The sequence below is a fragment of the Hylaeus anthracinus genome, unplaced genomic scaffold (assembly GCF_026225885.1).
Source record: "Hylaeus anthracinus isolate JK02 unplaced genomic scaffold, UHH_iyHylAnth1.0_haploid 0, whole genome shotgun sequence".
NCBI classification, from domain to species: domain Eukaryota; kingdom Metazoa; phylum Arthropoda; class Insecta; order Hymenoptera; family Colletidae; genus Hylaeus; species Hylaeus anthracinus.
In genome coordinates, this window is record NW_026533254.1 from 26614591 (window position 1) to 26630248 (window position 15658).

At 40.4% G+C, this 15658-nt stretch overlaps 2 protein-coding genes across 5 annotated transcripts in view; both read right to left on the reverse strand.

The window, feature by feature from the left end:
* LOC128892795 (octopamine receptor beta-1R-like) overlaps positions 1-5 on the reverse strand; it is a 53946-nt gene extending 53941 nt beyond the window's left edge. The window contains exon 1 of the mRNA XM_054153354.1: positions 1-5. This exon is cut by the window's left edge and continues 546 nt beyond it. The gene's annotated coding sequence lies outside the window, so the exon portion shown is untranslated.
* Positions 6-6212: 6207 nt separating this feature from the next.
* On the reverse strand, positions 6213-15492 carry LOC128892594 (ubiquitin thioesterase trabid). 4 transcript variants are annotated; one of them, XM_054153121.1, is made up of 9 exons: positions 15273-15492; positions 13783-13933; positions 12342-13394; positions 11975-12256; positions 11160-11361; positions 10767-11044; positions 10436-10665; positions 9918-10353; positions 6213-9833 (listed from the first exon to the last, which is right to left on the reverse strand). In XM_054153121.1, exons 3-9 carry the CDS (start codon positions 13064-13066, stop codon positions 9755-9757), a joined length of 2232 nt encoding a protein of 743 aa, XP_054009096.1. In that variant the 5' UTR covers positions 13067-13394; positions 13783-13933; positions 15273-15492; the 3' UTR covers positions 6213-9754. The 4 variants fall into 4 exon arrangements, with proteins under 4 accessions (XP_054009096.1, XP_054009105.1, XP_054009084.1 ...); XM_054153130.1 differs by lacking the exon at positions 15273-15492 and adding an exon at positions 14904-15217; XM_054153109.1 differs by lacking the exon at positions 15273-15492 and adding an exon at positions 14155-14896.
* Between the last annotated feature and the right edge of the window lie 166 nt (positions 15493-15658).

The following is a 15658-nucleotide window of genomic DNA, read 5'->3' on the forward strand; positions in this document are numbered from 1 at the left end:
TCCAGGTCCAATCACCTTAGATTCAATGCATCCAGGTCCAATGGCCTTAGATTCAAAGTGTCCAAGTCCAACCACCTTAAACTCAAAGTGTCCGGGTCCGATCACCTCTTTATTGTATTCGTTATTTGTGGACGTTAGTGTGAAGGATTCGAGGATTTAGCACATAGGTACTGCTCTTCCGAGTTTCGATGCAGCCAACTGGCAATGTCCAGCGCAGTGAGTTTATTAATTCGGGCTGCGATTAGAGTTGGCCACCTTGCGGAGTCAATTCGTGTAGAAGCCTGAAGGTTCTGGAAGACGCAGTTTATCGCAGAGCACGCTGCGTTCTATACTGAAGACACCTAACAGCGGTAGCAATTTGTTCGAGTTCATCACGCCGCAAAATGACAAACAGGGATTCTCCCACCGCGTCCTCGACACACCTTGATTGCCTCAGCCAAGGATCCTCAGCTTCGTCTCGCGGAGCACCCAATTACTCGGAATTTAGCGAGCCGTGGCATAGCGCTGCGATGAAACTGCAATCAAAGTCCGTCTTGCACTAAAGTGGCCAACAGTACTTAAACTCCCTCTTGTGTCCTCTCCCCGAGGCTGAAGCAACAATCAAGTTGCCTCGTGTGTCCCCAACGTCTCGTCTTCCGTTTCACCGACGCGGACGACGGCCGAAGCGAGTCAGCGATCGGAGAAACTGATCTTACCAACTACCGAGAGACCGACGACATGAAGAACAAGCCAGGCACCTCAGGTTCGAAGTGGCTAGGTCCAAGCACCTCAGATTCGAGGATTTCCAGGTCCAATCACTGTAGATTCAAAGTGTCCAGGTCCAATCACCTCAAATTTAAAGAATCGAGGTCCAATGGCCTCAGATTCAAAATGTCCAGGTCCAATCACCTCAAATTTAAAGCATCCAGGTCCAATCGCCTCAGATTCAAGGAATCCAGGTCCAATCACTTCAGATTTAAAGAATCCAGGCCCAATCACCTCAGGTTCGAGGATTTCCAGGTCCAATCACCTCAAATTTAAAGCATCCAGGTCTAATGGCTTTAGATTCAAAGTGTCCAGGTTCTCTCAGCCACGTGTTAGAGTTACCTCGATATTTCGCGAGTTATTTCAATCGATCGGAGGTTGACTACGAAAGTGGAGAACGAATGCCAGGGCTACCTGGACCGCGGGGTCGACCCGACGTTCTTGTTTACATCACGAAGGGAACCGGTGAACGCGACGCGATGCGACGGTCTATCGTCACGGACCGCTTGCGAGGCCGCAGTGAACTGTGGGCTTTCGCTGCTTTCCCGCTTTTCGCCACCCTCTGCCGCCCTGGCGGCAGCACTGTGGGCGTCTGCACCTTGCCTACCCTGCGCGGACGCCACCCACGGACGCCCATTCCGAGAAGACGCTCCCCCGTTTCTCCGCGAAAACGTTAAACAAGAATACTTTAATATTCCCGAAACTTAAGTTCGATTTAACACACGTTCGCGTAAATAAACAAAGAAAGATCTTTCGTCGCGTCTCAATAAACATCGTACGAGGGTCGTTACTTGTGCTTGTAAATATAGGTAAACAAGTTTGCTATTTTCATTGCTTTGCCATAATTTGTTACAGAGAAGCGGGGGATATTGATTTTGGGCGGCAGAGGAAATGTTCTTATCTTCGGGTGACACCGAAATTCGGTACTATTCGAGGTTGTTACTTACTACGAATCGTTTCGGGTCGCTTTTACGGGCCGGGGTTTCACCGTGCGATGGATTCTTATTGGTTTCGAATGCGTGGCGAGTTCTCCGGGGTCGTCGGGGATTGCTCAAATCTTCATCCGCGTCCAGCAGTATTTTTTAGTTTGCTTGTAAGAGGGTCGACCTTTGTCGGTTTAAGCTCAGGAAAAGTCCCTTTCGGAAAATGCCATCGTTTATCACTGTTTTCCGCGATTCTTTCCAGTTTATTTTGAGTAGCTACACGAGTTTCCTTCTACGATTTTACGACGATAAGAAACATTCCGACTGTCGTTAGGCCCGACTCGATTAATTTGGAAAAATAATTACATTTTATCGTTACGTTCTGAAATATGGGGAGAGGGCAGAGAGCAAAATCGTTCTTTTTAGGTTACATTCAAACAAATAAATAAAGGGAGGTTATGTTTCGATCGGTGAGTTGAATGATCAATATGTTTGACATTTTTCGGGCGGCTAAAAATGTCGCGAAAATTAGAAAGAGTTTTCAAATCTTCAAGGAAATTGGTATTTTTTAAGTTACTTGGGCCGCAAATTACAAATCTGATATCAGAATTGCGAAATTCATAATGTCCTTATACTTCTTCGATTTAATATTCTCAAATAAATTCTATTTACTATTTCTCCCGTGTCTAATTTATTCGTCACCCTCCATCATCCAAAATCCTACATACATTTATAACGTGTATTTATAACGTGTTTATTTTCGATCAATTCTGTAATCGTCCTCGTTATCAACAATTTTTTGCCATCAAATGTTCAAATGTTCAATACCTGATCAATAAACATCAATTGGTGCACAGCGAAATGCTAAATAATAAACAATTAGTGACATTCGCAGAAACGACATTACTTTCTGGTCCCCCTGATATCTTCGAGATGTCTTCGTTACGCGAGATTAATTGAACGCCGGAGAATCCGTCCGATGAAGTCAACTTTGCCCGTTTTAAAGAAAGGGAACTTTAGCTCGCGAACCGCTTTGTTCGTCCTTATTATTAGAACTCCTCTCCAGGAGAAAAAACGAGCTTTAAAGGTTTCGATAGAAACGTCCGGCGAAGGATCCAGCGTCATCCATGGCAATTTCACCTCTATTCGTCTTTCTTCCGCATTCTTGGTCGAATAGTTTCCGAGGTTGCAAGGGTGATGCAGCCACTATACGCGATTTCTTGCAATTTCATCGTCGACGCGACACAATGCAACTTGATTCTCGGCTGGGGCCATTTATTCCGCCAGTTTCGCTTCGCCTTCCCCAACATTAACCGACGAACTAAATTCCTGTTCGCTTCGTGCCACTGCGAACAGCGCGAAAGTCGAAAACGACTCTTCTTTCGATGATTGATATACAAATATTTTAACGAGTTGAAAAAAGAATCGAAAATGCACGAGCACGGAACGCGATGATGTTCTTTGTTCTCGATCGTGTAAACGGTCCAGATCCGTTCGATCCGTTTTCAACGAACGAATTCATTCGAAAAATGTTTCGACTCATTCACAGTTGGGACAGCGTGCGTTGCGATCGCGGCTGGAAAACATTCCTCGTGTTTATTCGCCCTGACGTGAAAAAAGAAATTATATTTATACAAGAGAGAGACTGTTTTAAACGACGCGTGAAAACTGCACGTTCGGTTCGTTTATTTGAACGGGTGCAATGTTTGCAGTCGATTCGTGACGGATTTTACGTACATATGTATCCGTCTTTGTTTACATCGCGTTAAATTGCTGATAAATATACTCGCTGTGCCACCCCGAAAAACAATAGCGCGCCGTGCGATCGATAAAAAATTATATCTAGTATCTAATTCGTTAAATCCGTCGCAATTTACCGGGCGATAGATCGGTCGGAGCCTCGTTAAACTCGACGAAAGCGCGTTGGAAAATGAATGTCTACAAACACGGTCGTATCACGTGTCATTTATCAATTCGAATGGCTCGTGGAGTTCCAACAGAGTCGGATGAATTTATCGCAGTTTGAACATCGATTTCCTTCGGCTATCAGCCCGACGCTGACGTTTCAATTCGACGCTTTGTGCAGGCCGTTGGAGAATAATGAGTTCGGATAAAGAAGGCATTTGGCAGAGTAACGTGCTATGTAGTTTCTTTCAAATTTCGTTTCGGTGTAATTTTTACTATTAATTTTATTATTAATTTTTGTGTCATTTCGTACGAGCCACGACTTCGGTAACGTTGTTGATCGCAACCAGGAAAAATTTATCTTCTGGTAGCCATCGCTTTGAAAGGAGATTCGAGTGTTCCGTGAGAGCCTATTGAACGTGTTCCGTTCAACTTCCGGAATGAACGCAGAATCCAAGCTCTCAACCCTTTTCACTCGAAATGCCAGGTGAATAGACCCCCGAGCTGTTAGGCCTTCTACTCGAAGCAATCTCTTTGCGCTACGAAAATCTTGTTTGCTTTAGTCCCTTGTCAGTGAAGAAATAAAATATGGGACGACGATAGACCAAAATACCGAACGAAACTCTGGCAACTTCCGCGAGATAGTATTGAGAGGAAGAAGTCTGCGAATTAGGGTTGTCACAGATGCAAGGTTCGACTCTGTACTCGTAGAGACTGTCTGTATACAGAAAAGACTGGATAAGTGCAAGAAAATTGGGACCCAAACGTTGCAGTTATCCAGACGAGGTTTCTATTCTGTGTCTCTTTACATTTGGCTCGAGTCGAGCGTAGAAAAGGACAGGGAGTGAAAGAGAAAGAGGGAGGCTATGTTTCGATCGGTAGACACGTCGGTCGAATGATCGATGTGTTCGATTTTTTTGGGGTGGCCAAAAATGTGGCCAAAATTAGAAAGAATTAAAATTGTAAGAGTTAATATTAACAATTAATAAAGCAAAATATATATACACTACAGACTCAACGACAAAGTTCCATCGTTACTCTGTCCTCATGTGACGTCACATAGATGATTTTATCTTTGCTTGAAAGGATTCAAGAGGGATGCAAGACAAAAGGACGAGCATCGCGATAACAGTGAAAAACAGTATGGTGTCACATTTTTCATTCCATAAAATATCACTCGATTAAGTTGTCGCGTGACGCGTACGCGACAGTCAAGTTTACTGTCAACGACGCGCGAAAGTGGGCCGAGGGCAAGGTGTTAACTATCGTGGTAATTGAACAATTTCAGGCATCCTCGAGCGACAAGACGCCCACTGGCTTCGGGTTCTCCGCGTGCATTCCAATCGGTAGGAACGGATCCCGCGAAAAACAGAGTGAATTGTCCCGTTAGTAAAGAGAAACAAGGAAGACGAAGGGTAAACCGAAAACCACTTGGAAATTGGGTCGCCGGCGTGAACGATGGTCCATCATTAAAACGACAGTAATTACGAGGGTCTTCAAAGCCACTCTGAGTTAGGAAACAGCATTCGCGAAGTGGATGCCTGATTGGCGAGCATGGAAAGATCGACTACTTCGTTGCGGACTTGACTGATAACCGATTACTTCATTCATTTTGCTAATATAATAATTTAAATATTTATCCATACTTAGTACGACGATATACATAAGGTCTCCAGAAATGCACAAATTTCTCTACCATAAATGCACAGAAACCAGCCCCACCACTGGGGGGACCTCTTAAGGGGTCTAGGAGTTCTATCCTCGAGTAATGTAAACATAATCCGGGATCGGTTTACTCGGTGAGACAATTTAATGCAACGGTGAAACTTTTTTATTATTAACTTTTTTATTGTAAAACTTTTACCATCATATTCCTGACATTTTTCTGATTAAAATGAGACCAAACACGACGTAATTCGCAGCGTATTTACTTATGACAATTTATTATGTATCGTATATCGTAGAACACTAACTAAACAAAGATTCATGGTAAATATCATCAGAATTATATCCTGTTTATTCTCACTTTAATCAGAAAAATGATGGTAAAAGTGTTACAACAAAAAAGTTAATAATAAAAGTTTCACCGTTGCATTAAATTGTTTCACCGACATACCCTGGTATTTTCTCTCCTCTTCTTTATTCGCTGTCCTTCGTAGCTCCTCGGCAAACATCAAAGAATATACGAACTCTGCGATAAACGCACAATGTCAGTCCCGAGCTTGTGCATTTATGGAGACTTTACTGTACCAGCATCGCTACCGATGAACCATGAACATATTAAACTGTAAATCGTAAACGCTAAAATTTATAGTGCATGCGACGAAAGCGTTTCTTGATATTAAAAATTTATTAAAATTCTGTAAAATATGTATACATTTGATCGAGCTCGTTCTCTGAGTCATTTTAGATTGCGTAACGCAAAGCTGACATAAAATTTGCGATGATAAAGGGGAATTCGAGAAGCTTTGTGGGTAACTAAGGAAGCTTTTGAAGGGTTGCTCGTACCACAAGGAGTTGGAAGGATGTACTTAGATATATATATATATATTGTACGCTAATGAATAATTTACCTGATATTATAATACAAATGTAAATTGATGTTAAATGGACAATTGAAAAGTAACAAGTTTCCATGTGTTAAGCTTTATTATTATGCAGTTTATTAAGTGCTCCTGTATTCCAGTAATTTTATAAGATAATCTCTATTTACATGTATATTTATATGGTAATATAACACAAAGGAATCACAGCAGCTTTTTCCACAGAAATCAAAATTGCAAGTCTCCTCGGGCAATTATTACTCTTTTTTTGTTTCATTTTAAATGGCGCGAAGTATCCTTTTAAATACATCCTCGGTACACTTGACAAAGATAATTAAAAGCACGATACTCGAGAAGCTTACTCTGTTACGAGACGTAATAGTAATACAGTATATTGCCAATTATGAGTACGATAAAGCACCTGAATTATTAAAATGAAGGTGGAACTGTTCTCACTATTTATAATTTATGTATGTACAATCCGTTACAAAATTTGCAATTATTTATATGCTTAATCATTAAAACTTCACTCTAATGAAGTGAAACAAGAGAAGCTTAGCAATCATCTAATATTATAATTTAATTAAAAAGAGTCTTTAACCGTATTGGCAATTTGTATCGATCATCAAAATCAAATTTCAATCGAGAAACGGACAATAGAAACATAAACATTGAACATTCCTCAAACATGATTCGTGATATTGATTCATCTCTCGCCGTTAAACGTTCTCGCTATTACAATTTGCCACCATTCAGTGTCTCATTAGCTCTTTGCAATTGCATTCTTTCGGAATATTAATTAACAAACTTAAAAACAAAAGAAAAAGAAGAAGAAAAAACGATTACTAGGAGAGATCGAGAACGTTTCGTTGAACTTGATACTTGCTTCGCGTAAGTTCTTCGTTACCTTACGCAATGTACATTAATCGGATTAGAACATGTATCGTGGATTGTCTTTCTTTCTCATCGTTATGGTAAACCAACGATTATACCGCTTCGACCGATATTCCCTGGAACGTTTCAGCTGAAGTAGCGAAATTCACAATTGAAAATTTTAAACGAATTACAGATGAAACGTTAAAATACGAGATCACGAATTTTCACGGCGGTATGTACACCAACGAAATTGATCCCTCGAGCTGGCAGGTGTTCGCAGACTTCAGTCAGGAAACGAAGCGTTTCGGTGTCAGCGCGGTTACAATGTCGAAATATTAAGTATGTTTACGTCGAAGGATCAATTGGATGGTTCGGTTGTAGGTTTCGACTCGTACCGTCGATTGGTCTGTGTTCGTGTGTGACCAACGGGATCGGTGTTCGAAGGGCGTGAAGTAATTTTAAGTTTATTCATTCACCTCGATACTTCTTATTTGTAGATTTAATAATGATGCTGATAATAATAATAATATAATAATAAACATAATAATAATAATAATAATAATAATAATAATAATAATAATAATAATAATAAATCGTCATTTAGAATTATTGTACATCGATATATTATTTAATATAATCTATTATATATATTCTATATTAATATAGACTTCTATCTGATTCAATTAAATTCTTAAATCTTTATAATTTTTTGTTATCACCTGCCGAGTAAATTCTGGCAACACGAGTGAGAAACACTTACTTAACGGAGAAAGAAAATACACCACCATAGCGTGTCGTCAGTTTTACATTTTAATTCTCCACGCGCCATGTCCGAGAACGTCGAATATCACCTATTAAAACGATCACAAGGGGACGCGCGACGTCATCCGGACGTGCGCATAAAATTCATACAAAAGAAAAAAAAAGAAAACAGGAAAGAAAAAAAAAATAAAGGTATAACAGCAGCATCGATGATCTTCACTCTCTCGACATGGCGCCTGTACCGTTAAAACGTTTTGGAATTGACTTGAATAGTTCCCTATATGAACGTTATATATCGAGCCCTTCGGTAATCACGTAAATAAATCACATGCGTGATTAGAAAAAACGACGGTGCTAAAAAGGACTAGAAGCTACATTAGAATTAGTAAAAACGAAGACTAAATTGTTAAGCGAACCATATAACACGTTCGTAAACAAACAGTATTTTTTTCCCTCTCTTACGATTTTTTGTACTTTTTTGATTAGGGTTCATCGTTTGGCCGTGCCAGTTACCGCAATATCTTTGTCCGTCCGCGAATACAGTGTATACCAGGCATAATCTTGGTGCTTAAATTAGTGCTACTTGTTTCTCTGCCCTTCAACCTCGCCTCTTACTTTTCTGTTCTATATCCCGCTGAAGGAAATACGGTTCAACTGGTACTTATTTATCGTTAGGTCAACTGTAAGTGGCCACAGAGAAAACCAAAGATGGGCAAAATTTTATTCGAATAATAGACGACGAATAAAAGCACCGCGTAACCATTTATTCGCCACGTTTCATTCGTCAAAACGCGAATCGAATTATTTCATTTTATAACGAAAATCGTAATTTTTATTGAGCAGATAACGAACCAGAAGTTTTGTTTATCTTTAATTACTTATTCGAAATGTTTATTTAGATAAGAATTTTGCCCCTCTCTGAAGAAAACACAATGCTCCGCCCATGTTTCCCGCCAGAGAAATGTGTCGTTGTAATTTCGCTTTTACGCTAATTAACACAGCTCGAAGTTAACAAGTGATTCAAAGACGATTACAGAATGTTTCCCAGCCCTTATTTACTATCATCGAAAATCACATGGTCTATACCCGAGTCTCCGAGCACTTTCACACTCGACCAGACGAAGAGTGCGACGGTCTTCGTAAACTCTTACAATTATGCTCCCTCCGAAACAAATAATTTCTCTCACGACTAACAAGCGAGAATTCTTTTCCCCCTAATTTCGTATTCGCAGCGAATACGATGAAACGGAAACGTCTCCGAAGAGTTTTTCTCCCAAGTGAGCAGTATGTACAACTAATTTTAGAAAGAACTAACGATCCTTTTTTTTAAGTCAAAAAATTGATTTCTACTAATTTAATGTATAATTCTCTTTCGCCAGTACTTTCACCGTCGCGATTTTACAATCCAAAACTGACAATGATTCATACCAATTATAGTAACACCATTTAATATAACATCATCGTTATAAACACATTACGAAAATTAATGTTAAATATCATTTATATAGTACAGAGCCGTGTTTTTTTTTTTTTTTTTTTTTAGCAGCGCATAGAACTTCTCGACCGAAAATTAACCAAACACAAAGTACTTTTAGCTGTAACAAAAGTTTCATTTCTTAACTCACTGCCCGTGATTCGGAATCGTACTTTAGCTATAATAACGATCATTCGATGCGTAGTTATACATACGAATAATAATAAATTAATACAACAAATACTCATATTAATTCATAAACGTGTGATATAATTAATTATATGAATCAATAAGATTTCGAATATTCAGCAGTTCGTTGGCCAATATTAATGTACAAATGTCGTGCAAAGAAAAAATAATACATTGCCAATGAAGATGAGCGAATCGTAACGCCCGTATACTTTCTCTGCCACGTTCAGAAATTTAATTAGCATTCTCGAGATCTTGCGTTGTAAGTGCAGCAGCAACAAAATTATGGAAAAAAGTCTTCTCGTGTGAATTTAGTTAACTTAACCGATTGCACCTCGCTATTCGTCTTCCGTGTCACCGTCGCTACTGTAATCTTGCAAAACAGCTGGTCTCAAGAATGGCGCATTGTTTGTTTGGCTGTAACGTTAACAATTGTAAGATTATTTTAGGAACAATTTTGGATTATGTACGAAAAGTAATTTAAGATGAAGTTTTACTTACGCGAGCCTTCGATAATGATTCAACCATTCTTCCAACATTTGTGCTACGAGTAAAGGTCTCTTGTGAAGTTTCTGTTGCGCAACAAGGACACCACCTTCGGTCCTACATACGTCGAGCCATTCCTTCAATATAGATTCCTCTCTGCCAACTTCTTCCGGACTCAGAAAGTGTATGGGTAAGAGTTTGTGTTCTCGATCCATTAACGGCATGAATGTAGTTTGCATTTGTATTTGTAGCTGCTGAAGAGGACCGTTACCGCCACCCAAGCCGACACCACCGTGAGATGAGAGAGGTGGTATTCTAGACGATGCATATGGTTCGATGGGAACCAAAGCCGTGAAATGACCACGGGTATAACCTAAAGCGATAGGCGATCGAATGCAAAACGAAGGTTCCCATAAAAGCGGAAGGTAAACACCTTCGAATCTCGCATAGCCTGTAATCAGAATAGTTTGGTCGGTTAACGGTTGAATTATTTTCTTTTGTCAAAAATAAACAAATCTTACGCGACAACCTACCTATGTCTTCGCCCCTAAAACTTTTAACGTATTTAACACCATAAACGATGATAGGTCGCCTTAAAATGTGAGCAAGAGCAAACACGTGCAACTGTTCTAACGCGCTTCCTGGTTGAGCAGCCGTCGCTAACAAACTTTCCCAGTCTTCTTGCCATTGGGTTTCTTCTAATGTAAAATCCAACATTCTAGACGCTTGCGATGCTTCGTATTCCCTCCATCGAGGATAAAAACTGAAATAAAGAAACCATAGACGATTAATTAATGATACATCTAAGCTGGTGTGGCGTTCTAGGTTCAAATGGAAACATCGTTAGTCGCAAAAGTTACTTACAATTGGCCAGCTTGTTGCAAAGAATCGGCAAGAGCTCTCCTCAAAGCGTTATCTCGATCAAAAACACCCCAAGTAGCTTGCATCGCAGAATCTAATAAACAATCTCCAGCAGATCTATTCCAAAGGGCGTGTAAGCGACTTCCTAAACGCTCGGTAATCTCTAAAGACCAATTCAGCGCCGGTGGTTCCCCTCCGCCACCTTCTAATTGCTGTTGAGCCTCTTTGTCTAACAACTCCTCTAACATTTGCTCTTGCACGATGCTTGGTAAATCCTCGACCTGACAATTAATTCTGTACTTATATTTGTGTGTTACGTGGACAATTGAAATTACATCGAGAAATGAATAGTTTTAACTACGATACCCCAAAAAAGAATTATAATATTATAGTAACCTCGGCAGGTAAAGCGAATGTAGCTATGTCAGTGACAAAATAACATGGAAAAGAACCCTTGCGTAATCGGATACTATTGGTGACGTGTCTGCGTATTTGTGCAGCCAAATCTGGTGCAACGTAACTTGGTACCCTTTTTATTCCAGAACCGGAACCTTCAATTTGTGATAATAATGTCGCTAGAATATCTTCTCTTTGAAATCTGTCAAAGTTATGACAAATTGAATAAGGAACGCTTTGAAAATTTTGCCTTTCTAACACAACAATATCGTATAATACATAATCAGGGATGGGCGCGCGTTCAAATAATTTTCTAACTGATATACATATAAACACACAAATGAATATAGAAAATGATGAAGCAGTATAGAACCTGTATAAGTTTATATTACTAAAAAAATTTCTATGTATATGTTATATATCAACGTTGGTTGCATAATCTTTTCAAAAATAATTTCAGCTTCTACATGCTCTCAACGATATATTCGTGTTTAAATCATTTGTAATTTCTACAAAATTTGCATACCGATAATGTTAATAACGAACTTTTATCTCTCGATAAGGATGTAAAAACGACCGTCGAAACGTTGAGAAAGAAAATACGTTTCTACATACGAAGATATTCGTCGTTCGAATACTTCCTTAAATACATATTGCGCCCATACCTGTATATAATATACAGTAACATTTATTGTGCTCTGTGTATAAGGAACAAGTTGAAACACAGCCAAAAAATATATATAATCGTACAAATATATAAAATAATCTAAAATAGCTTTAAAGAAATCCTTTGTCAAAAATTATATCCCACTGACCTAATAGCTAAGTGCACTAGAGTGTGACCAACATCAAAAGCGCTACTTCTATTTAGAAGCAGAACTTCCGAATGCGTCAACTGACGAGCAGGATCACCGCCACTTGCCAAATACGCTTCGACAGGAGCATTCTCGCCCTCCACAATGCCGAGACACGCGTTTAACCAACACCAATCGGTGTGACGTCTCAGCTGTTTTACTCTACGCTCGTAGTCGCAATTATTAGGAGACTGAGGAGTAGACAAACTGTCGTTTCTGCTGTCGGGATATCTATGCGAACTCCTACAACATAAGAATGCGACGTTTTTAGTATAAAAACACTTTTTCTGTTGAAAAATTAGGGACCACCCGCTTCCTATACATTTACCTTCGTCCTATCGCCGTATTCTCGTCTCTCTGATTCTGATGAATATACTGTGCATGGGGAGGGGAAGGTAAGTTACGTTGACTATGATCCCTCTCAGGACTCGGCAGAATGACACCCATATTATTGGTTGTCTTTTCCCTTTTGTCCTTTTCCTTAGGATGACCGCACATCACGCACTTGGTAGCTTTCGGCCAATTTTCGTAAGTACACACGAGACAAGACCATTTCTCCGGATGTAAATTTGTTTGTAGATTGTAATATTTCTCTGGATGTAAATTTATCGGGGCGGGATTGGATCCCGAATTTGGCGGTGGATCTCCTAACCTGAGGGGTGCTAGGTGCTCGTGCAAATTCGAAGCTACAGAGTGTATCGACTGAATAAGACCCGTAGATTTTCTATTCCCACACTGAACACATCGTGTGGTATTTTGATAGTTAAGATAGGTACACATTGCACAAGACCACTTTCCACCTGATGGTACATTTTGACTATAGTTCTGAGGACTAAGATTATACGAGTCTGTGGGACTCAAATGAGTTACTGGACCAGAAGCGACGTTCGATCCAGACCGTTGGGGACTCGGATCACGTAGGCGGTAAATGTCCTCACCTAACAAAGGCTTAGCACCCCTGCACATCGTGCATTTCAAAGACGAAGGCCAATTTTCATACGTACAATATTCACAGGTCCATTTCGACTCCTGTTCCTCGAGCCTGTTATTCATTTTTCTCTGTATGGCCAGTTGTCGTGCGAACTCTATCGTTTCTAATGCATAAACAGTGTAATACCGACACTCAAATTAAATGTATTTAAGAAGCATGGAGGTAGAGTCGAAAGTTACATTAAATATCTGACAAATTATCGGTGCTTATAGTAACAGAATTTTGCATATTTCGAGTGGTAAGCATGCGACGCAGAGATAATTTCCATAAATATCAATGGTACTATTCGTTAGTTATTGAATGTAGTTTATGTCATGTGGTAAACATGTCGAATGGATACGTGAAAATAAAAGCTGCCACGGTAATGCGAATGTAGACAGCTACCAAAGCCTGTAAAGAAAAAAGAGAGAAAATATGAGTTTGATAGAAAGATATACGTAAGTAATTGTTTTTGTAAATAATAGTATAGATAACAGAAAAATACACGTAAAATAGATTAGTTCCTTCTCTTTATCAAAAACGCGAGGTAATCGAATGAATAAAAAGGCAAAGTATGTTTTTTATCGTATTTATTTACCGTTATTTTAGCGAAGGGATTAAAGTCGAAAGACACCGAGTCCAAAGCAAAACGCGGCAAACTGTAACAGAGGTTTGAAATGTGACTGACCTCTGGCGCTTTTATGTCACGCCGAGCGTCACACGTCAAAGGGAAACGCGGAGAAGATTCGCGGAAACAAAGCGAAGACAGGAAAGTGACAGACAGGAAAATGTTTGCTACCTGGCAGAACTCGAGCCCGATGTTCCAAAAGTTGTTGTCACGCGCGAATAAGCTCCATCGATGAACGATGCGTCGGCCGATCGTTGTGAAACTGACGTGCGAGGACGAACGCTGGAGATCGGTGGTATCACTCGCTACGGCCAGCAGCCCACTGTAATCGACATTCAAAAGAAGAGAGCAGGTTAAGGCACGGGTCGCGAAAACAATTTCTGCGAAGGACGAAAAGCCGCGCGCCTTCTCTCCTCGCGATGGAATCGAAGCGAATCTTCTTTCCCCACCGACGAAGACCCGAGGCACGTCACTCGTCGAACGGATAAAAACGTACACGCACGAAACGAGACAAGAAACCTCTATCTTTCTACACTCACTCACTCCTTGAAAAACAGACGCGCGATTTTCCTTGGCGGCTGCACTTTGCGCCCCTTTCCCTCCTACGAGTCAAATGCAGTCATGATATTTTCCATCGAACTGGCATGCAAAGCTGCGGACTTCGCTGAGAAAGTAGGTTTTGACAATTATCCGCAAACAGATGTCAGTGCTGCCAATGTCACGTGACGGTGTCTCGCGAAATCGACGTTAGAGGGCCACGGACATGGAAAGGATTCTCGCGAGTGACGAGAGGCGTTTAAATCTGCACGTCACGAAACAGAATCGAGCGGAACTTTGTTCGAACGATACCTGCTGGAAATATTTAATAAACAATCGGGAATCGTACGAGCGTTCCGAAATCGTCGCTGGCGATCGATTCCGAAAGGAACTCGCTTTAAAATATAGTTATCCAAAACAGAGATTTCGAGTCATTCGATAGGAAATTGTTCCATGTTCAAGTCGTCCCGCGTTAGCCGATGAATTCTAACCAGCAGACACCAGACGAACGCGAAATTCCCTTTTCTCTCTTATTCCTAAACCTAATGTCAGTCGTCACGGTCACTTCGTTCGTAATAGTCGACATTCCGTGCAGTTACGTCACGCGATTCACTTAGTCATCATCGTCCCTTTAAATCGACTCGTCCTTGAAAGCAATCGGAATCCGCGAGTGATTTTCGCCTTAGAATTTGTTAGAAACAACAAAAACAAATGGACTTTCACGATCGCCACATGTATGGTTGCACTGATAGTACCATGTCCGCTTCCGGTTTTTAAGATGCACCACGCACTTCTCTTTATCTCGCCATTGACACTTTGATACCGATTTCGAGAACGTTCCGGTTACTTTTGATGGCCAAGATATGTACGCGTGGATTAATTAAAGACTTGGTCAGTGGTGCTTTGATTAAGATGCAAAATGTTCCTTTAACATCTACTCGTTCAAGCAGCGTACACAGGGAAAACTATTTTTTATTTATAAATATCTTGGGCCGTGCGCCAAATGGGACTTAGCCTAGACACTTATCCTTGACATTTGATTGACTGCGACTGTATCACCGTACTAGAAATAACATATATCTAATACGGAAGAAAACAATTTTTATTCTTCGTTGTTTACGTACCCCGCTTACGAGAATTGCGCTTTCCTAGGTATCGTCCGCTAAGTAACCAATGGGTGCATTCAGACAGGGCACCGCTCGCTAAGACGCTCCGTGAGCGGCTGAATTTACAAATTTTTCGCTCTCAAACATAACGCTCCTTGATAGTAGCCAATCACTGAACTACATTAATAATTTTAATTTCATTTTATTTACGTACGAAGCTGTAGAAAATTCAGCTATAGCACTCCAACTATAATAATACTGGTTTTAATACTAGTGGCGCCATCCGTGGGAAAGCGCCCAAGTTTGTAGAAAGAATAGTTTCCACTGTCAATGCTAGATGGCGAGTTGTTTTATCTAGTGGCGCCATCGGTGGGAAAACGCCCAAGTTTGTCGCCCCCCAGTAG